At 35.6% G+C, this 22,553-nt stretch overlaps 1 protein-coding gene across 1 annotated transcript; it reads right to left on the bottom strand.

The window, feature by feature from the left end:
* Positions 1–6,990: 6,990 nt before the first annotated feature.
* On the bottom strand, positions 6,991–9,728 carry LOC122031222 (polygalacturonase-2-like). Its single transcript, XM_042590363.1, has 9 exons — positions 9,717–9,728; positions 9,472–9,609; positions 9,107–9,241; positions 8,784–8,930; positions 8,504–8,527; positions 8,135–8,424; positions 7,900–8,008; positions 7,348–7,461; positions 6,991–7,239 (listed from the first exon to the last, which is right to left on the bottom strand). Exons 1-9 carry the CDS (start codon positions 9,726–9,728, stop codon positions 6,991–6,993), a joined length of 1,218 nt encoding a protein of 405 aa, XP_042446297.1.
* Between the last annotated feature and the right edge of the window lie 12,825 nt (positions 9,729–22,553).

The following is a 22,553-nucleotide window of genomic DNA, read 5'->3' as shown; positions in this document are numbered from 1 at the left end:
ATGTTCATGATTTAAAAGAGAGTTTAAAAATTAAATATTTCTTTTATAAGTTTCTACAAAAGATTAAGAAAAGATTTGATATCTTTCCTTATTTGTAGATTGAAAGGAGATTTTAATTTTTAGAGATAACTTTCCTTTTTGAAAATTATCCACATGTTTAAAAGAAAGATTTTAATTTATAAAAATTCCATTTTATAATCCACCATGAAAGAAAAAAAATTATTGGAGAAATATTTATAAATTTCCGGAAACAAATTAGGAAGTTTTAATTCTTGCGTTAATTAAAACTCTCCTTGTTTTGGGGATGAAAGTGGCCGGCCATTACAATTGTGAAAAGGATTTTAATTTTAATTAATTAAAATTTCCTTTTCATGGCAAAGTAATAAGGAAGTTTTTATTTAAATTTTCCTTATTTGCCAAGACCAAGGATTATAAAAGAGGGGGTAGAGGTGCCTTCATGGGTGCTAACTCTATTCTTTTCTTCCTCTCTTTTTCTCCTTGGTGTGGCCGGCCCTAGAGGTTTTCCCTCTCCTCTTCTCTTCTTCTTTAGTGGCCGGTTTTATCCTCTCTTGGAGCTCTTGATGGTAGCCGGTTCTAGCTAGGAGAAGAAGGAGAGAAAGGAGGTTTTGTTTCTTGCATCCCTTGGAGCTTGGTGGTGGTGGTCGGACCTCTACTTCTCTTGGAGAATTGTGGTGGCCGAATCTTGCATGGAGAAGAAGGTGGCTTAGGTGGATTCTCATCTCGGTAGATCGTTGCCCACACAACGTCTGGGATAAGAAGAGGAATACGGTAGAAGATCAAGAGGTTATTTGCTTACAAAGAAAGGTATAAATAGTAATTATTTTCTGCATCATACTAGTTTTCTTTGTATAGTTATTTTTGGAAATACCAAACACAAGAGGCATATGATTTTAGAGTTTTTCAGATTTGTTTTGAATTTGTGTTTCTTTTGTTTTATTTTTCAAATTTGTGATTCGATTGTTCTTTTTGGTTAACCTAGAGTTATTTAAGGAAATTAAATATTAACTTTCCTTAAAAAGCTTTGTCTAGGCGGTGGTGGTTGCTCCCATATCCAAGAAGGTCATGTGCCTCGCCATGCAGTCCTGGAAGCTAATTTTGGAAATTAATATTTAATGAAATTAATAACATAGGTGAATTTGAATCAATAGTGTTAAGTTCTGCTTGAGATTCAAATCTAAACCATTAAGAATAGATAAGTTAAATTTGGAATCAATGATGTTAAGTTCCGTCTGTAATTCCTAATTTAACTTCTAAAGAACATAATAGGTTATTTAAGAAAAGGTTCGACACTTGTACAAAAAATTTTGTACAGTGGAACCGGTACGTTTTCTTAGGACTAACCAACAATGCCCGGTAGTATAAGCCCGGTCGAGTGTACACAAGATTCGTTTGGCAATATAATCTTGGGCGATCGAGCAAGCATACGAACCAAGATGGTCAAAAGTGACTCGACTTGGAAACATCCGATCAAACATAGGCATAATATGCTCGATAATACAATCCTGGGCGGGTATGTCAACACGCACCTTTGTAAAGCTATTAGTATGAGATCGGCCTGGAAAAATCTGGCCGAGCATAAAGACACTCACATTTATTAAATCTCATAAACATAGCCAGTAAGGAGCATTATAACTAAATATATGTGATGTATGAAAATAATATATGATCATATGACAACTTGGCGGGAAACATCTTCTAGAAACTTCTGTAAGTGCACTAGGTGACAAAGAAGGTACATCTGGGGTACAAAAAAAATTCCTTAAACTATTATTGCAGGTACTTATGTCATCTCATAACAAACTCTAACAAATCGGGATCCACCTCATGACCACGGAGGTTATATGAGGTGGTATAAAAAGTGGAATCCTCTCCGTTGGCAATGTACGCGCAACACCACCACTGAAACCCTAGTTTCATTCTAGTTTACTGTACTTCTTCTTCCTCTTCCCACTTGGAGCAGGGTACACGAACTTGAGCGTCGGAGGACTTAGCCAGGGATTCCCACCCCGGTCTTAGGTCACTGACATTTTGTTGGTTGGTTTTGTAGTGCGTAGGAGGCGATAGCATCCACCGGAACATTGAGTTGTGGTTTTCACCGTCACGGTGTTCTAATTCACTAGAGTCCTCCTTGGATCGGCTTTGGATTTCTCCGATCTAGCTTCAACTTGCTATTCTCGTTGCTAAAAGGTATTGTTTGATTGGATTTCTTTGGGATCTGCTATGGTTTTCTTAGATCCATTATTATTCGCCTTGCCCGAAGTCATCGCCTATCTTTCCCCCAGAGTCATCATCTGTCGTCCCCAGCTCTTCATCTCATTATGATCTCAGACAAGATCAATATTTTTAAAATTAATTAATAAATTAAAATTAATTATACTTAAGAATCTAAAATTAATTATACTTAAGAATTTATATTTTTGAAATTAATTAATAATTTTAAATTAATTATACTTAAGAATTTTAAATTAATTAAGATGACTTCAATTAATTGAATTAATTTTAGTTAAATTTTAGTTAAGTTAATTGAATTGATTTTAATTAATTTGAGTTAACTACTTTTTATTTGAAACATAAGTCCATCTCACCCTTTTTTAGATTTTCAATCAGGGAATCTTATAAGTTTTGTGAGATGGTTAATTTTAATCTTTAATTTAAATTCAAATCTAAGGATTGATTTACATTTGAGTTAGACTAAGGTTTAATAGTCAGTCAATTAAATATTTATTTCAATAATTGACTTTTAGGCTGTGGTGAGACACTAGGCCTTCTTAGGTATTGGATCATCAACCACTTCTAGACAAAACCTTTTATAGAAATTGAATATTTAATTTTCTTTCTAAAAATCCTAGATCTAACTAGTCAAGTGTATATCAAGCCTAAGTCCTTATCTATCCTAATCTAATCATGCATAAGAGAAAAACAGTAAATTAAGAATCAATCTAGTTTATTTGTAAAGATGTTCTTTCTATTGGCTCCCCTTGGATCATAGCTGCGATAATATCTATCAAGGTAATGGATTTGATCCTTAGAATCTAATATTGATCAAGTTTGACTTGGTTAATCGAGTTAGACTTGGGCACCCATGCTTGGACTAGGTTCTTAGTTGATCGATTCACTAAAGACAAGTAAGATTTGAATTGATTTCTAACCTTGTATCCAAGTCCGGTTTGGTTGTATACGACCCTTTGTTTTCTAAGAATCAGATCAAGGTAGAACCCAAGGTAAACCTTTCCAACGTGTCCTTAAGTTCCTTAACTTAACTTTTCAAATTGGAATTCTCTTAAGTTGTTGGACTTTAGTTGAGGTTCCTTCTTGAATTTGCTAAGTTAAAGAACTCGAGTTAGTCACTTCCTAAAGGACTGTTACCTCCTTTTGGAGTGGCTTGACCCAGAGATTGAATTTAGCCAATTTTCTTAACAAGTATTCAATTAATTTTTGTAATTCATTTATTTGAGTACCAGCAAACAAAGAACTTACAAAGTGGTTTGGCCCTTTGGAAACGGATACAAACCCGTGGCTTCTTTCAGACTCAGTTTCTAATTCCGCAACGGTTTCAAACTCAGACTTAGTTTTGACAATGTACGCTTTGGTAGAGTAACGAAACTTGCTTGCTCATGTTCTTCTTCATCTGACTCTTCTGATGACTCGAACCACGCTGCCTTGAACACCTTCCTTCTTCCTTGCTTCTGGTTTGGACATTCAGGCTTGTAGTATCCCTTCTTGTTGTAGTTGTAGTTGTAGCAGGTAACTCCATATTTGGCATTCATGTTCAATTGAGTCACCTTCTTCTTCTTAAGTGTGTTTCAAACTAGTTTGACTAGTTTGGTGGTGATTTCATCTTCTTTTGAGTCAGATTCATCTTTAGGGTTCAGTCCGGTGCTTAGGCTTTGACTTCTTGTTCACGAGTTTCCCTGCAAGTAGCACAATACCTTTCTCAGCCCGAGTAGTATTAATTTGTTCTTAAAGTTTAAATTCGGAAAATAACTCATCTAATTTAATTTGCGAAAGATCCTTAGACACTTTGTAAGCATCTACTATGGATGCCCACAAAGTATTCCCCAGAAATACATTGAGTGCATACCTGATGATGTCATGATTTTTCACCTTTTGTCCAATTATGTTGAGACCATTGAGGAGGTCTTGGATGCACGCATGAAGTTGACTTCCCAATTCACCTTCCTGCATTTTTATATTATAAAATTTATTTAATATCAAATTACGTTTACATACCTTCATGTCGGAAGTTCTCTCGTGTAGCTCGATCAACTTTTCCCATAATTCTTTCGGGCTTGAAAATGGGTTGAATTCGTTCAGCTCTTCTTTGGTTAGTCCACATTGTAGAGTGCATGTTGCTGTGGTGTCGGCCTCGATTTTCTTCATCAGATTTGTGTCCCACTTCTCGCATGATATTGATTTTCCAGTGTCGTTGAGAGGGAGGATGAGGCATGTTTGGATGATTATCCACATCTCGACTTGTGCCTTAAGGTGGTACTCCATTTTGATCTTCCAGTAGCTGAAGTCTTTGCCGGAGAAGAGGGGAGGGCGTGCAGTGCTATACCCTTCTTGATGGACCATTTGTTGAATAAATCTAGCACACAACAACAATAAGTATACTTGTCCCAAGACTTGGTCTTGGATTAGTAGTGGTGGAGAAAAATAAAATAGTATTTCACTAATTTCAAGAAAAAAAAATAAAATAATAACAATAATAACAATAAAATAATAAAAAATATTATTACAAATTTTGTTAAATGTGATATTTCGTCAACGCTAACTAATGAGGAAAAAATGAAAATGAATTTTTCAAAAAAAAAATTAGAGGAAAAAATGAAAGGCGTAAGAATTTATTTTTTGAAAAAACAGACGAAAAAATAAAAATTATTCGAATGGTAGTTGTACCGATTCAGAGGGGATCCGCTCTGATACCAATTGTAGGATTGTTGCACTAGAGGGGGGGTTAAATAGTACTCGTGGCTAATTTGTTCGTTTAAAAAGTTCAAGTAAAACGCAGCAGAATAAAGACAGAAACGAAAAGCAAACAATGCTAACACAACCACGATTTACTTGGTTCGGAGCCTATGACAACTCATACTCCAAGGCCCGCACGTGAAAGTGTTTTCGATGGGCAATTACTAATCAATCATAAAGATTACAAGTACAATTTGAAACAATTATAAGTAATTAGAAAACTAAGAATACAGACGACTTTATAGGATGAAATCTTCAGCAGAGTCGTCGTCGGAGCTTTTGGACATCGTAGAGACTTTATCGGAGCAGCACACAAATGCAGAAGTCATTCGAAATGTCGTTGTTTAGCCCCCTGGTCGAATGTTGTTTATATAGGATATTCCGGGCGCATGGAACCCCTTCGAGCACTTAGACCACATGTCCCAGTCAATCGACGGGCTCTATGTAGGCTTATGGATGAGTTTTTGGGTCCGGGCACCTGGACTGAGTCCAGGCGCCTGCTACCCACCTTGGGTGAGGCTGGTCCGAGCACCCAGACCCCTTCCGGGCACTTGAACCAGTTTTTTTAGCCTTCCTTTTTTCCTACAAAATGAAGTTAGTCCGGGTAATAAACAATATATATAATATAAATTTGATAACCTCTAACTGTCTGGTTCTGACTTTGAGTTTCATTGAAACTCTAGGTCGAATCGACGCTTACTGTTCCCTCTTCGAGGGAACGTGTCCTCACCTACTCCTCATAAGAGAGTTAAAATTTTGCCAGATCGATCCTCCACGACCATCTAGACTTTTTCTCAGTGTCTAAGACTTTAGGTCTTCATGCTGAACTTCTACTCCACGACCCGTCTAGACTTCCACTTGGTCCACGACCACCAGGATTTTCACCTAGAGTCTCTGACTCTAGGATTTCGCTCAAAGCGCTTGACTCGCTAAGATTTCGCCTTACCTAATCGCAGTTAGGACTTTCCACCACCTAGGATCTCCTCCCCTAGGATTTTCCACCTTCCTAGAATCCACTAGGACTTTTGCCTAAGCACACTTAAGACTTTTCTACAAACTCATTCAACCTAGTTAAACAACAAGTAACTTTAACTTTTGACCCTTTGCCATAATCAAAACTTAGGTTCGATCGTCTGGTACTCCCTGCACCAACACCTCGAGGCAAGTACTCTTGAAAATTTATTTTCAACATTTGAACTTCACGAGTATCACTGTGTAGATTCTCAGGAAATAGAAAAATCAAACAAAATTGCTCTAAAAGCCAAGAAAGACGAATTAGATGCCAACACTTCCCTCGATGATGATGAAACAACATATATGGTAAGAAAATTTAAGATATTTTTTTAGAAGTAATAAGTTTAATCAAGTGTAGGCAAAGAAAAGAAGAGTAAGGAAGATAAGATGCTACAATTGTAATAAAGAGGGACACATCAAGAAAGACTGCCCAAAGATGAAGAAGAAGGACAACAAGAAAGGACCAAGTACAACAAAGCACAAAACCCTAATGGCTACTTGGGACGAGTCGTCATCAGAATTTGATTTAGAGGAGTATGCTAGACTTGCATCGATGGTAAGTCACTAGGAGGAGAGCATAGACAAAGGGGGAGACTCGTCAGAAGAAAGCTAGACGAGGAGGAAGAAACAAGCTTTAGAGCAAATCTGGTAATGAAGTGAGGTATGTTTACTATCTCCTGACCAATTATATTCAGGTATTAAATCCATAAGTATATCATTATATAAACTTAAATCTAAAAATAATAATTTGAAAAAGAAAATATTAGAATTGAAAACAATTTTATCAAATACATGCCCCATGCCCCTTAGAAATGTATGATTAATTAAAGGATCAAAATGACAATAATTTTATTATTTCATCTTATTTTAATTTGTCCAATCGATTTTATTTTCAAAACATGCTGAAGATTAAAACTGATCACAATTCTCCAAGCTTGAGTGCAGGTTAGACCAGGCACCATCCATGGTCAAGCAAGAAACAGCTAGCTAGGTAGCAAGGTTTCTCTGGGTCAGGCAAGAAACAGCAGGCGTGACTTGATTCATCGCATATCCATCGGCACCGATGCAGTGAGACCGCACCTCTTCTCCTTCATTTGAACTCCACAGATTCACACTGTCCATGACGATGCCACTGCAAGGCACACTTTGGCTGCAATTCAGAGCGATTGCTACTTCTCTCGTTGAGCTTCCTGTCACTCCAATGTATTTCACATCCCTCACTTCTACTGCTGATGCCTGAAGTAGAGCATTAATTAGCTAGCATCAATCGTGAATGATCATAATTATTATTGGAGTAATTTGTAACTTAGTTTTCTATTTCTTGTTCTATTCCTACGTACGTACTTGGGCATCGCATTCGCTGTGAGGACAATAGTACTGATCTATAATAATGGGATAGCGCACGTCATTCATGGTGATATCCACAAACGATATGTTGCTCGCAAAGCCAGAACCTCCCTGCAAAATTTAATAATAATAAAAATAATATCTTGAACGAAGGAAAAAAACTTAAATCTATTATTTAAAATTTTACCTTACATTTGACAAGAAATTATTTCAACGAATTTGTATGATCTCAATGTCACATCATAATAATTTTAACCATTTTAAATTATATACAAGGTCCTTTTAATTAATACTAACTAATTATAAATTAGTTAAGAGGATCTTTTAAATTTATTTTTATTTTAATAATAAGACATATATAACTATCTTTAAAATATAATTATTTTTTGACATTTTTGCAGCTGATATTGATATCCTAATTATAATAACATTATAAAATACTAGAAATATCAGCAAAACTAAGACCACATCATAAAGATTGTTTAAAGGTGATGTCAATAAATAAATAAATAAATAAAAATAAAATTAAAAAAAAAAAAATCATCTTGCCTGCCATGTCTTGATCCTGACTCCATTGGTTGTTTTGGTCAAGGTGCAGTTGGAGACATGGATGTTGGATGCTGTTGCCCGGGACCCTTTTTTGCCCAAGCTCCCAATGCTACAATTATTAATTAAGCATGAAATTAATTAATGGCTTAATCAAGGTTAATTGCTTTGAAACTACTTACTTAATGGCCATTAACTATACTAATTCGTAAGTAATTAAGTATATATATATATATACCTTATTCCATGGCCAGGGCCACATTTTACATTACGTATAGTAATGTCCTCAGCACCTTCGCTCAGTGACACACAGTCATCTCCCGTCCCAATTATGGAGTTTCTGATGCTCACAAATTGGCTTTGCTGGACGTGGATGCCGTCAGTGTTGGGGCTCTCGTCGGGGGCGACGATGGTGATGTCTCTGATATCGACTCGCTTGCTCCTCCCCACCGATATGTGCATCATCACGCTGTTGATCGACCTCAGCCCCCAAATCTGTGCATCAGTGCAACTCAACATATGTAGACTCTGCAAGCAATATCATACTTCATTAACAATGTCCACACTTTGACTTAAATTTTTCACCAATGTGTTTCAATAGACTTACATTGGGCCCATCCTCTGGACATTGCTGCAATATAAATCAAGTCGATAAAAATAATATAGTTAGTGTCGAGGAATAATAACTAATTGCGACGTAGATAGATAAATAAATAAAGGACGGTCCAATGTATGAAACTTTCACTTGTGGAGATCCGGAGAAGAATTGGATCTTGTACATACAACTTATATGCATTTTACAAAAACCTGTTTCCACAAAGATGTTTTCATGACTCGATTCATCTCTAAATAGATAAATAGATAGATAGATGGATATAAAGTTTTACGTTTTTCTCTTTGCATGACCACCACTCTGTCCCTTGGCCGTCGAGCTCACCGGAGCCGGAGATTTTTATGCCATTGATTTGACTGAAAAGCAGCCAGCCGAAAACTTCTTGCCATATTTCGTTTGTCCGTTTAAGGTTTCCATCAATCTTTGGAACAGGAATAACATATCATCAGTCTTCCTCAAACATATATGGTATGTAGATATGTATGTAAGGCGGGACGGAGCGGCGGGGTGGGGTGGGGGATTATAAGAAGTATATGAGGTATAGGAATTCCCGACTCTATTCCGTATGTATGTATGTTTGTATGTATATATGTATACCGTTACGGAAATGAAGTTGTTGCAAGGTCCTTCGAAATCGATGTAAGACAACAAAAATGTCTTCCCTGCCGGAATCAGCAAGGTGGAGGGTGTCGTGCTCTTGTGACATGCTGCATTCCATGCATTTACAAACGCCTGAAACAGCAGTAGTAGTTAAGGATTTAATTAAGATAGAAATAAAATACACTGATTCATCATATCATGGATGTTTTTTTTTTTCATAGAGGTGATCGAATCCGTCCATGGAAGTTTTTCACCAGTCAAGTAAGTTTGAAAAACACATGGATTCTGATAGATGGTTTAGCATCATGAGTGCTTGGAACACCATGGAAGTATGAGATGCCCTGTTTTAATTAATTACTTACTAGAGTGTCATTGGTGTTGCCATCGCCTTTGGCTCCAAAGTCTAAGACGTTGTATATTGACGCATCAGCCAAAACCTCAGTAGCAGCAGAGGAAGAAGCAAGAAGAAGGAGAACAAAGAGACTGATGATGATAACACTCTGAATCAAAATCAAACAAACACGAAGAAAAATATTTTTACTTGTCCAGCCATTGTTTTCAAGAAAAGAATAATAAACAATTAACGAGGATAATTTAGCTTTCTTACTTGTCCAGCCATTGTTTTATCACTGTGATTCTTGGACTAGCTATGAGTGTTATATATAGATAGAATATTGTTTGGAAAGAATTAAAAATTCGAGATTTTTCGGATATCTTTTCATTTTGATTTGGTACATACCTGATTCGTTGCAATCTTCATGGAAGTAAGTAGAATGCAATTTTTTAATGCAAATTTATAATAATAAAGAAATATGTTGCAATTATTCGGTAGAAAATTAGCATAAGAAATCAAATCCTACTTTAATGGGACTTAGCATAAACAAAGAAAAGCCTATATATGTATTAAATTATTTAAATAAATTTATGTCAGATTCGAAAATAAATACAACCAAAATAATTTTTATATAATTGTATATTTTTTTAATCCAGTTCTTACTATCCCATTAATTCAGTAGGTGATCGATCTGACCTTCGCACATGTTATTAGGTTAAATCGAGAAATGTAGATAGTCCTAGCAGACAACTCAGTATCATAAATTTTTAAATACCCTAGGTGTAATGTTCTCTGGGTGAGATATGAACCTTTGTTGTCTAGGGATTGAGTTTGCCCCACCTCTTATCATGGTATCATAGTCCATCTGGTCCTACGGAAGTTTTTCATCGACTGTCAAAATAAATTCGAAAGTGTAAGCAGTTCCATGCCTAGCAACAAACGCCCCAAATTTATAATCGCAATTCAAGAAAATTATTATAGTGTGCTAAAAAAAATCGAAGCATGAGTGCTTAAAAATTACTGGAGCACCTCTACCGCTGCACTATAGTTCAGGGGCTAGAATTTGCATAAATGAAAGTTGTAATTAATGATAAAAATTAAATTCTAGATCATGTACATGTTTTTTTAATAATTTTATTAAAGCTTACTTTGGAAATTATAATTCTGGTCTACGCCACGTATCGTAGATGCTAATACTATTGTGTACCTGCCCTCGGGGTTATGGTGCAGTGGCAGGACATTCAGGTTATCACCTAGGTACCCACGGTTCGAGCCCTAGCTATGACGAATTTGTAGGAATTTTTCCTCCAAATGGGACATGCAACTAAAGGATGCTGGGTTCCTGGGCTGCCCACTGCGAGTGCTTCTCGATTTACACTGGTGACCGGTGGAAACCTTCTGTGGGGCAGGGCCGGTCACCCTAGGCTCGACGGTACCCAGTCTGGTTAATCATTTTTTTAATACTATTATGTACCTATATTTATCTTCCTCTATATCCATGGAACCGGTACTAGGGGCCATTAATGTAATAAATCTATATTTTTTAAAAAGTTTTTTTCCCATGGCGTAACATATATGGTGGGCATATGACATTTTTGGCGTAATGACCAGGTGTCAATTCCCAAGAACTAATGATTTGTGGTCACTCTACCATGTGCTTAACACTGGTGTATCGTGAGAAAAATTATAGAAGAAGAATTGCACTTTACGTGGAAGAGAAAACAGAAGGTAACGTGAACTTCAACTTGCTTTTTCATTTATCAAAACTAAAATATTTATCGGCATATTACATGACTCAAGTAACACCACTACCTCCACGTTCCCACTAACTCCATTAACTTAAATACATTTGATCCCGTCTGAAAGTTGAGAAGATGAAACTGTCAAAATAATATGGCTAGAATGCTGACCAAGTCGCCATGACCCGGAGGGAAAGGTTATGATGAGTTGTCATCTATATTGATCAAGTCGTCAGAAGGTCTTTGGTCAACGCTACCTGCAGATAACGACTGAGTTGCCCCAATCCCAGGTGGACATTGCTCAACTTCGAACAGGGGAGATGGTGTTAGAGTGTATATTAAAAGTCTAGCTTTTTGTATAAACATTTATTTTGAAATAAGAATCACATTGATCAAATGTCTATATTTATATGCTAAGTGTAGTGGTTCATTTAATTTATATTGAAGATAACATGGTGTGTGGTGTTACACAGAAGATCATGTTATCAGCTCCTTATAAATTATAAATAGTAGCTCACAACCAAGATGGAATGGGACAAACCATTGGAGTGGTTGTAGTATAATTTGGTATTGGTTTATCTTAACTATAAAATTACACTAGTATACTATGAGTGTATTAAGCAGAACCATTTGAGGTAGTTTCTTTTTATGTAACGCCCGCCCCTCCTGCTAGTGGGTGCGAGGTTACTTACTTAACCATTTCTATTACGGAAGCATACATGCATATTAAAATTTCTTTCGAAAGTAAAACATTAGAAATATCCTGAAGTCATGCGGAATAATAACATAACACACTTAGTTCATGTCATCATAACAAAATAACATAAGCAGGTCTTTTATTTATCTTAGCCAAGCCACCACCACACACATCTCCTTGCCTCTCCCGCAGTTCCCCTAAGTCATCCATTCTTTACCTTTATCTGCGGTACAAGGAAAGTAAGCTATAAGTACACAGGCTTAGTAAGATCCTTTCCTACTCACAAAATCCATATAATAAGCATATAATCATGGAAATATGATCATCTAACATCATATGGTGAATACATAGCATCATAACATATTATCTCATAAAGAACATCATGCTATATCAAATCAAAATCATCATGTCATATGAATCATAAGAGCATAGCATGTCATATCATAAATCATAAAGAACATCATACTATATCATATCATAAATCATCAATCATATAAATCATAAGAGCATAGCATGTCATATCATAAATCATAAGGAACATTATGCTATATCATATCATAAGTCATCAATCATATTATGCAAGATGTCTTTTAAAACATGTGTCATGTCATATGCAAGATGTCTTTTAAAACATGTGTCATGTCATATGCAAGATGTCTTAAAACATATCATATAGTACTTGAACATAATATCATCATGAGGGCCCGACTTGTACCACATACATACATAAATGCGCGCAATCCCTAGGACAGGGTAGCTAGCCCGAACCTACTAGGGATCTAGGTCCGTACTACGACAGTCGACCTAGGGGTGTACTAAGGAGCTCATCCCTTTACTAGACCCGTTCATAGTCCATCGGCCTAGGGGCTCTTATGGAGCCCACCCTTGGTACAAGTCATACAAAGTAAAATAGCATATCAGGGTTCATGTAATAACATAGCATATCATATCTTATCATATCATGAAGAGTGCTCTTAGTCCCCAAGGGAAGCAACTCTTAGGCCTTTACTTATCATATCATAAAGAGTGCTCTTAGTCCCAACAAAAAGGGAAGCAACTCTTAGGCCTTTGCTTGTCATATCATAAAGCATGCATAATTTGGCACATAGCACATCATAAGAGACATTATTATGCATGGATCATAAGCATACATAAATGACATTTTATTTGTCATATCATAAAAGCATGCATACTTGGACACATAGCACATCATAAGAGACATTATCATGCATGGTTCATAGGTATACATAAATGAACACATCATCCATCATAGAAAAGACATAATCATACATGAAATCATTAAATAACATCTCTTAATCCATAACATAGCATGTGAGGCACATCTAGGCTCTTAAACCCATTATGGACGAAAGTTCAAGAGTATGAACTTAAATTCTAAACAACATACAAGCATAAGAATCTCATGTTAACTTCATATCGTATCATAAAGAAGGTCATATGCGTGTTAATTCAAATTTTAAGCTTTCCTAGGTCTCTAATTCTTTCATGGCCGAAACCTTCATGAAGAAAAAGCCAAGCTCTAAGCAACATGCACACATAAATATCTAGCTAAAAATTCATATCATATCATAAGGAGGTACATGAGCATGCTAGGTTAAATTTTTAGTTTCCTTGAGCCCTAAAACTTGTTCATGGCCGAAACCTTCATAAGGAGAAAAACCAAGCTCTAAGCAACATGTAAGCATAACTATCTAGCTAGGAATTCATATCATATCATAAGAAGGTACATGAACATGCTAGGTTAAATTTTTAGTTTCCTTGAACCCTAAAACTTGTTCATGGCCGAAACCTTCATAAAGAGAAAAACCAAGCTCTAAGTAACATGTAAGCATAACTATCTAGCTAGGAATTCATATCATATCATAAGAAGGTACATGAGCATGCTAGGTTAAATTTTTAGTTTCCTTGAACCCTAAAACTTGTTCATGGCCGAAAGTCTCATGAAGAGAAAAATAACCACTAAACAATATACAAGCATGAATATCAAGCTAACTCCATATCATGTCATAAATGAAATCATAAGCATACTAGATTTAGTTTAAAGCTTCTTTAGACACTAACTTCCCCATGGTCGAACCCTAAGGAACCATGTGTCTAGATTTCAAGCAACATCAAAACATGATAACCCTAAGTTTGCTTTATATCATGTCTTAAAGAGAGTCATGAACATGTTAACCTAAGTTTTAAGCTCACCTAGGTCTTTTACTCACATTATGGCCGAAACCCTATAGTGTAATACCACTAGGTTCCAACACATACAAGCATGCAAACACTTAAAATCTTTCATACCATTTCATAAGGAAGATCATGAGCATGATAACCTAAACTTTAATCTCTCCTAATCCATTTATTCATGTCTTGGCCGAACACTTTGGAGCATGAGATTAAGTTTTAAGCAACATACAAGCATAAGAATACCAAACCAATCTCCTATCATAGCATACATATCATGGGGACATAGTGATCATGGTTGGTTTAGGTCTTAAGCTTTCCTAGGTCTTTCATCTATACTTGGCCGAAAGTTCAAAATCATAGATCTAGGTTTTAAGTAGGCATACAATATAAGAACCATTAACTAGCTTCCTATACTAGGGTGCTTATCATAAGAACATAAAGGACATGCTTATCTAGGTCTTGAACTTCCCTAACCTTTTTTTTTATTCATGTCTTGGCCAAAAAACCTTAGGAGCATGGAGTTAATTTTCAAACATTTTAATCTTGTGGAAAACATAAGCAACTTGTACCACAGGTGAGGGGATACTTACATCCTTTCGCTTGTTGTTCCTAAAGAAAAGTGGTACCCTCGAGGAGGAAGAAGAAGGAGCTTCTCTTTCTAGCCCTCCCTTTTGTTTTCTTTTTCTTGTAAGGAGTAAACCTTGAGTCTCCTTCTTAGGAATTAGTTTTCTTGGAGAGAAAACCTTAGCTTGGATCTTGGGAATGAGGGAGAGAAAGCTCTATGTCTCGGTGGAGAAGGAAGAAGGAGAAAGGAGGAGGAGGAAGAAGAAGGAGGAAGAATGAACAATCTTTTCTTTCTCTATTCTTCTCTCAATCCTATTTATTCATCATGAGAATGAATTATGTCCTGATTCATCCCCTTAACCCCTCTATCTCTACCCTCTCTTAATTCCCACGAAATTAGAGGAGAAAGAGGAAGGAAAGCAACTTGGCTTTGGCTTGCTTCTTTTCTTAACCAAGAGGAAGAGGAGGTAAACCACTTGGTTTTCTCTTGTTCCTTTACTTATCTATCTTCTTACTTTTAACTACAATTTCCATTCTTTTCTATCCATCTATTATTCATTGTCCTAGTGGTTATCATGTACTAATTTAACTCTAACATTTGTGGGAGGTTCAAGGTTCAAACCTTAACCTCACTTTCTTTTTATTTTATTTTCTATTTCCATTTCTCTTTTTCTTTTATTCTTAAAGGAAAAATACTCATAGGTCTAGCTTATCATTTCGTGGGTGTTACATTTTATACTGACTACATAAAAGAATAAAACCTCTATTATTATGGAAGTGTGTACTCTTAATCATGATATAATAACAAAACATGTATATTTAATATTTATTTCTTTAATTTATTAAAGGGTGAGATTTAGTTCGTTAAATCAATAGACCCGATAAGTTGGGAAGTGATATTATTTATATGGTGTGTTGTTGATTATAGAATGAAACTGTGTCCTAATAATCTAGGTTGATGATGCCCCCTTGAGATGCTCATAAGGATTGTCATGTAAACCCTGCAGGTGGACTTAGTCCAACGTGACAATAAGGTTGAGTGGTACTACTCTTGGAGCTAGATATTAATTAAGTGAATTGTCAGTAACTCATTTAATTAGTGGGCATTCGATATCTTAAACACAAGGACACTAACACACTCATTATAAGAAGGATCCCATATTATAATATGAGATTGGTGCGGTAGTTCAATAATAACTCTTTAGTGGTATGAGTTATTATTGATGAACTTGAGTTGGGTGTTCGGAGCGAACACGGGAAGCTTAAGCTCATCGAGTGACTAAAACCAATTCCTCCTCTTGGTCCCTGTTGTAGCCTCTTATTTATAAAGCCTTATATCTATCCAAAGCCCAGCTTCTTAACCAAGCTTAGGGGCCGGCCACATCCTTGCTTGAAGCCCAAGCAAGGGGCTGGCCATGCTAAGCTTGAAGCTTAAGCTAGGGCCGGCCAAGCCTTGCTTGGTGCCCAAGCAAGGGGTCAGCCATATAAGAAAAGGAAATAAAAGGGAGTTTTTATTTTGTTAAAAATTTTCCTTTTATGATGTTTTCCACATGGTTTTAAAAGAGAGTTTTAAATTTTAAAATCTTTCCTTTTATAGCTTTCTACAAAGGATTAAAAGAGAGATTTAAAATCTTTCCTTATTTATAGTTATCTATAATGTTTAAGAGAAAGATTTTAATTTTTGATAAAACTTTCCTTTTTTTTAACCATGATATAAAAGGAGCTTTATTTTAAAACTTTTCTTTTATAGATATCCACAAAAGGATTTAAAAGAGAAGATTTTAATTTTATAAAAACAGGCCTTTTATATCTATCCACAAAAGGGATTTTTAAAGAGAGATTTTATTTTTTGTTTAAAATTTTTCCTTGTTTGACATAAGGTGGCCGACCATGTAAAGGAATAAAAGGAAGTTTTAATTTTTTTGTTTTAAAACTTTCCTTTTTTTCTAAGACCAAGGATTATAAAAGAGATGGAGGGAGTGCCTCATGAGATAACACATCTTCTATTCCTCTCTTCCAATCCTTTGGTGGACGACCCTTATCCTTTTCTCTTCTCCTTTTGTTTTCTCTCTTGGAGACCGGCGACATCAAGTATTGCTTTCTCTTGGTGGCCAGTTGCTTGAAGGAGAAGAAGGAGAGAAGGAAGCTCTCTTGTCTAGCATTCCTTGGAGGTTAGTTGGTGGCCGAAACTTGGAAGCAAAGGAAGAAGCTTGGGTGGATTTCATCTTGGAAGATCGTCGCCCACACGACGTCCAAGAGAAGGAGAGGAATACTACAGAAGATCAAAAGGTCTATAAGCTACAAAAGGTATAACAAGTTATTAGTTTCTGCATCATAACTAGTTCAACTTTTGTATAAATCTTGAAAAACTAAACACAAGAGGTTATCGGTTTTAGGTTATCAGTTTTTGTTATTGATTTTATTATTCGATTTCATTTTTCGATATTATGCTTCTATTGAGGTCTCTATAGTTAAACCTAGTTTATTGTAAGAAGTTAAATATCTGATTTCTTTGAAATGTTTTATCTAGGAAGTGGTGGATGATCTCATACCTAAGAAGGCCTAGTGCCTCGCCATGTTTAACCTGGAAGCCGATCTTTGAAATAGATATTTGATTAATTTCTGTAATATGGTTTAACTTAGGAAGATCATATCGGTTAAACTTAGAGTAAAAATATTAAATATCGTTTCCAATCCAAGTTTAACTTCTGAAGGACAATTTGGATTAATAATATTAAGCATCGTTTGCAATCCAAATTTAACTTCAGTAGAGCAAATGGGTAGCTAGGATAGTTCTATGCTTGTACAAAATTTTTGTACAAGGGAACTAGAACGATATTCCGAGCAGCAACCAACAATTGGTATCAAAACTAGGTTTTACCTATGTGTGTTTGGTTTTTAGTTTAATTATGCACATGTTATATATATTTTAGGCAGGATAATAGTAGGATGTGCAAATAGATTAACTCTGTGGTTGCATGCTCCAACTATTATGGCCTATTGTGATTGTGTGTGATTGGACCCTCAGACATGTCGAGGGCATTTTATGTGTGTGCATGATTGTATTTATTAAATACAGCTGGAGCTGTATTAGTTTTAGGATTTTTCATTTTGTTCGATCTAGACTTTATGTACATTCTTTTGTGGAATATAGGATCGAAATATGTGAAATTTTATTTTTGTCTCGGATCATATCCTTACGAGGCATAGTGCTATTTGAGGACCAAAGGCGCAGTAGAAAAGGAAGCTCGATGGATGCGACGACATGAGCCCTAGGGCTGGCGGCTAGTTTTGACGATTGCTAGGGTTGGCAACACATAGAGGATAGTGATGGAAGAGGCGATAATAGTTGGAAAATTATTTTTCCATATTTATTGCTTTTATTTGCTGTGATGTGTGTGTGCATGTTAAAATCCTCATATTAAATAACTAAGTGGGAGAGAGATTTATAAATAAATTCTACGGTCTCCATTACTAGTTTGTAAGTGATGCAAACAAACTTGCGCGTTGGCTCTGAGTACCTTCCTCCGCATCGGATGAGTTTGTTTGCGGATCACTAGATCAAACTTCCTTTATGGATGATTATAGGAAATTATTTAGGAGCGTGTGATCTTCTCCATCTGAAGGGGCACAATACTATTTAATGGACTAAGTATCAAGTAATGGTAAACACTTAGGCGCATTTAATAGTATCCTCCCCATCGGAGTCACTGCTATTATTTGTCTGACCGAAGGAATACCAACTATTAATTTTATTTGTCATAAAGTTAGGTTGATAAGAATAAAATTAATGGGTAAAACCTCCTCTTACAAATGTTTAAATTTGTATACATCCACACTATCGTGGCATACAAAATTCATGGTGTTCTGAGGTGTTGGTGAATTTAAATGATATTGTTTGAGGAACCAATATTATTCTAAATTCTTAAGTTTTGACCAAAACTTATTTTGTGATTCTTAGGATGACTTTCAACCCACTTGCTATTATTCTGAAAGAGAACAAACTTACTGGTCCAAATTACATAGATTGGAAAAGAAACCTGGACATTGTCCTAACTGCTAAAGGCTATAAGTTTGTACTATTAGAGGTCTGCCCTAATGAGCCTAATAGTGATTCTAGTGAAGAGGAGATTGAGTATCATAAGAAATGGGTAAAGGAAGATGAGATGGAGCGGTGTTACATTTTAGCTTCTATGTCAAATGTGCTACAACATCAACATCAATCCATGCCTATTACCTATAACATGATGTACAATTTCAAGGAACTCTTCGGACACCAGAATCGGGCTGCTAGGCAAGAGGCTATGAGAAACTTAATGACAACTACCATGTCAGAGGGGACACCCGTAAGAGATCATATCCTCAAAATGATGGCTTACTTGAACGAGATACAAATCCTTGGAGCTGAAATTGGTGGGGAAACCCAGGTCGATATTATTCTCCAAACGCTACGCAAAAGTTTTGAGCAGTTCCACCTGAACTACAATATGAATAAAAGGATTTATTCATTGGCGGAACTACTGACAGAACTTCAGGCAGTAGAAGGGTTATTTCGTCATAATTCTCAAATCCACTTTGTTGAAAATGTTTCTACTTCTAAGTCGAGGAGTCTTCTGGCTGAAAATGTTACTCGATTTGAGGAGTCTTCTGCTCATATCTGGCAATAAGTCTCGGATGGATTTAGCACTATTCGAGGAGAGATAACTACCAAATTATCATATCTTTGGGAGGAGATGACCATCGAATTTCAGCAGATTCTTCAAGCATTGCAAGTACCTGAGCATCCCCCACCTCCTCCAGCTGATGATGACTAGACTTGACTATGTTTTGTTACCTTATTATATATAGTGCATATTTAGATGACTTGATCTATACAGCTTGCTACTCTTTGCCACTATTGTTTGATTAAACTAGGAATGTGTGTCATAGACTAGGACTACTACTTTCAAAACAGTTTTTTAAAATGATCTACAAATTTTAGGAAAAAGTCTTTGCTTTGATTGTTTTTTAAATGCTCATTTTCTTAGTCTTTCAAAATTGACTTTAGCATTAGTCTAGATTAAATCTATAGAAAGCATTCTCCTATAGTGCTAGGTATCGAGCATCTCACAAACACACTAGGTCTCCCTTGATTATGTACTCAAAAATCTAGAACAACGTGAGATGCATAGGCAAATTACCTAGACTTAAGATGCTTATATTAATACGTCATCACAAGTTTGGACAAAAAAAATACCAAATTATAGTGATTAGGTTAAATAATCCATCATAGTCAAAGACTAACCCAATACACTTACTTAACATGTCTAACCAAGTGAACATGCTATCTTCTAATAGTTAGTAAGTAGCTAATGGTTAGATATTTAAGGACAATTTCTAGATGAATATTTTTTTTAAATAATATCAGGCTCAGGGGGAGAATATTATGAAAAATACCTTCAAAAATATTTTTTAACTTTCACTTTTGAAAACGAAGATTGGGTTTGAAAATGATTATTACTCAAAATAACTTAAATGCATTTTGAAAATATTTCTAAGATAAACTCTTGTTTTGAAAACAAATTCTAAGTTCATTTAAAACAACTTGAAATCCTTCAAATTTCTTAGTTAAAGGATCTTGTGAAAAATCTTTCAAATTCTTAGAAATTTCCTGTAACAAAGGCCTATTTTGCAAATTGTTTTAACACTTTGTAACCCACTCTTAAAATTATTTGAAAATATTTACTAACATGAAAATTCTTGAAGACATTTACTAAAGTTTTTTTTGGAACGTCTTACCTAAAAAACTTTTGAAAGCATTTCACATTAGAAATAATCCTTCTTTAAACATCTATCTTAGAAAGGTATCTCTCTTTAAAAGTACTTTCAAACATTTGCAAACAAGTTCTTGGACAATATTCTTAAAGCATTTCTATGAGAAGAGTTTTTTTTAGAAATCACTTTGAAATTCTTACTTAGAAAATTATTGTAAAATATCTCCTTTTCAATTATTGATAAACAACCTCTTGAAAAATATTCTTGCAAAACTACATTTCAATAGTTTTGCAAAGCTTTATTTTTGATCAAATTCTTGAAAATATTTACTCAGAAATCCTTGACAAAAGTTTTCTAATGTTACTTATAAATTTTTTTAAAGCTTAATCAAAACTTTACTTAAAAATTTTTGACTTATTACTTACAAATTTTTTAAGCTTTCAATTAGTTTCTGCATATCTTATCAAAATAAAACATTCCATGCCTACCTTCCATGCTTACTCTATAGTTTTTTTTTAATTCCTTTACGAATTTTTTTGATGAATGTCAAAGGGGATGGGTAAGGGTTAAGTAAGGGTTCAGTAAGAAAAAGACACTAAATCATGACAAATCTTAACTCTAAAACCATCAAGAGAATTAAACAAACAATTGATCTTACTCAAGCATCTTTTCTCCTGAATAAAGTTATTACTATTTTATGCATATCTTTTCCAACTTTAATTTAGGTTGTCATTACATCAAAAAAAGGGGAGATTATTGGTACAATTTACACTAACGGTCTAACTCATATTTTGATGAATGACAAGTGAGTTAAGTTAGGTCTTTATATGATCTAATTGGTTTACCAGGCATGTAGGAGTTGATGGGTCTGGAAAACCTAACACGAGGCTAAAATCCAGCTAGGTTTGATGACCCGATAGTTAGTACAAAGCACAGATAGGTCAAAGACCTAATATCTGGTGGAAAATCTGGTTGGGTCTGCGAGATCTGACAACCTACAGAAATCCAGTTGGGTCTGCAGACCTGACAACTAGTATGAAGACCTGGTGGATGAAGAGGCTAGTCAACCGACTACAAGTTGGTAAGTCACTAGAGGAGAGAGACCCGGTGACGATGCGTCCCAATTGAGGGACAGTAGCGTCGACTCAGTTTAGATCTATTTTGGATTTTTAAATTGAGACCTTGACTAGTTCCTGGTCTAGGGAGGACAGAAGCTAATTATTACTGTGCTAACTTTGTGTTGCAGGCCAGATGTTTTAGTTTTAGATTAACACATTTTGCATAGCAAAGGGAGTACAAAAGGCCTAAGGTGAACAGTACCCGAGACGCCTTCTAAGTGAAGGAAGGCACATTCGTACTATTCACGGAAGACGCCTTCTGTAGGAAAAAGTTCAGAATTCATCGACGATAAGGAGCAACAAACTCGGGATCAGATTTCTCAGGTTGGAGGCGCCTTCAAGCCTATGGAAGGCACCTTCCACACCCTTTATAAGGGCATCTCGACGAAGCTTCAAAACATAACAAAAATACAAACTTCTACGCGTCCGATTGAGGTTCTGATTGCTCCAGCTTCCTACTATGACTCTACTACAACACTGTTATGTCTGTCTACCACTAAGAAGCTGCCCAAACACCGAGCTCGAGCCGACCATTTCCGAAAAGGTATTTGGTAACCTTAAAATTCTGTACTTGATTATTGCAAAAGAATAAGTGCAGTGTGTTGTATTTGTTTCAACTTTCTTTGTACCTAATTCACTCATCCGATGGTTCTGGAAGAGGTATTTTAGTAGATTATTCATCGATAAATTTGTGGGACCTGAGTTTTGGAGTAGGAGTTGCCGAATACTTCGAACTAAATAAAACCGATCGTGTTTGTCTTTTTACTTACTTTTAATTTTTATATTTTTCCGTTGCATTTGCTTTGATCTCAAAATAAAAATAAAAGGTTTTGAAAATCACGTGATTCACTCTCCCTTCTCATGTGTAACTCAATCCAACACTTTCAACTTCTTTTTCTTCCTCTACCTCTTTTGCTTTTTTTCGATGGTTAGCTTGATGACGAGCGATTCTGCCCTGAAGAGTGACAATCGATTGCCACATCATATAACCATTCAAACACATGTAGAACACACTACAACAAAAAAAAAAAAACTTATACGC

This window comes from Zingiber officinale, chromosome 11A (genome assembly GCF_018446385.1).
Source record: "Zingiber officinale cultivar Zhangliang chromosome 11A, Zo_v1.1, whole genome shotgun sequence".
Classification (NCBI taxonomy): Eukaryota; Viridiplantae; Streptophyta; class Magnoliopsida; order Zingiberales; family Zingiberaceae; genus Zingiber; species Zingiber officinale.
This window is presented reverse-complemented; position numbering and strand designations above follow the sequence as displayed.

Coding starts and splice junctions, on each gene's coding strand:
- LOC122031222 (XM_042590363.1), bottom strand. Junction 9,242..9,471: donor GCAACACCAATGACACTCTA/GTAAGTAATTAA, acceptor CTGCTGTTTCAG/GCGTTTGTAAATGCATGGAA. Junction 8,931..9,106: donor ACAACTTCATTTCCGTAACG/GTATACATATAT, acceptor CCTGTTCCAAAG/ATTGATGGAAACCTTAAACG.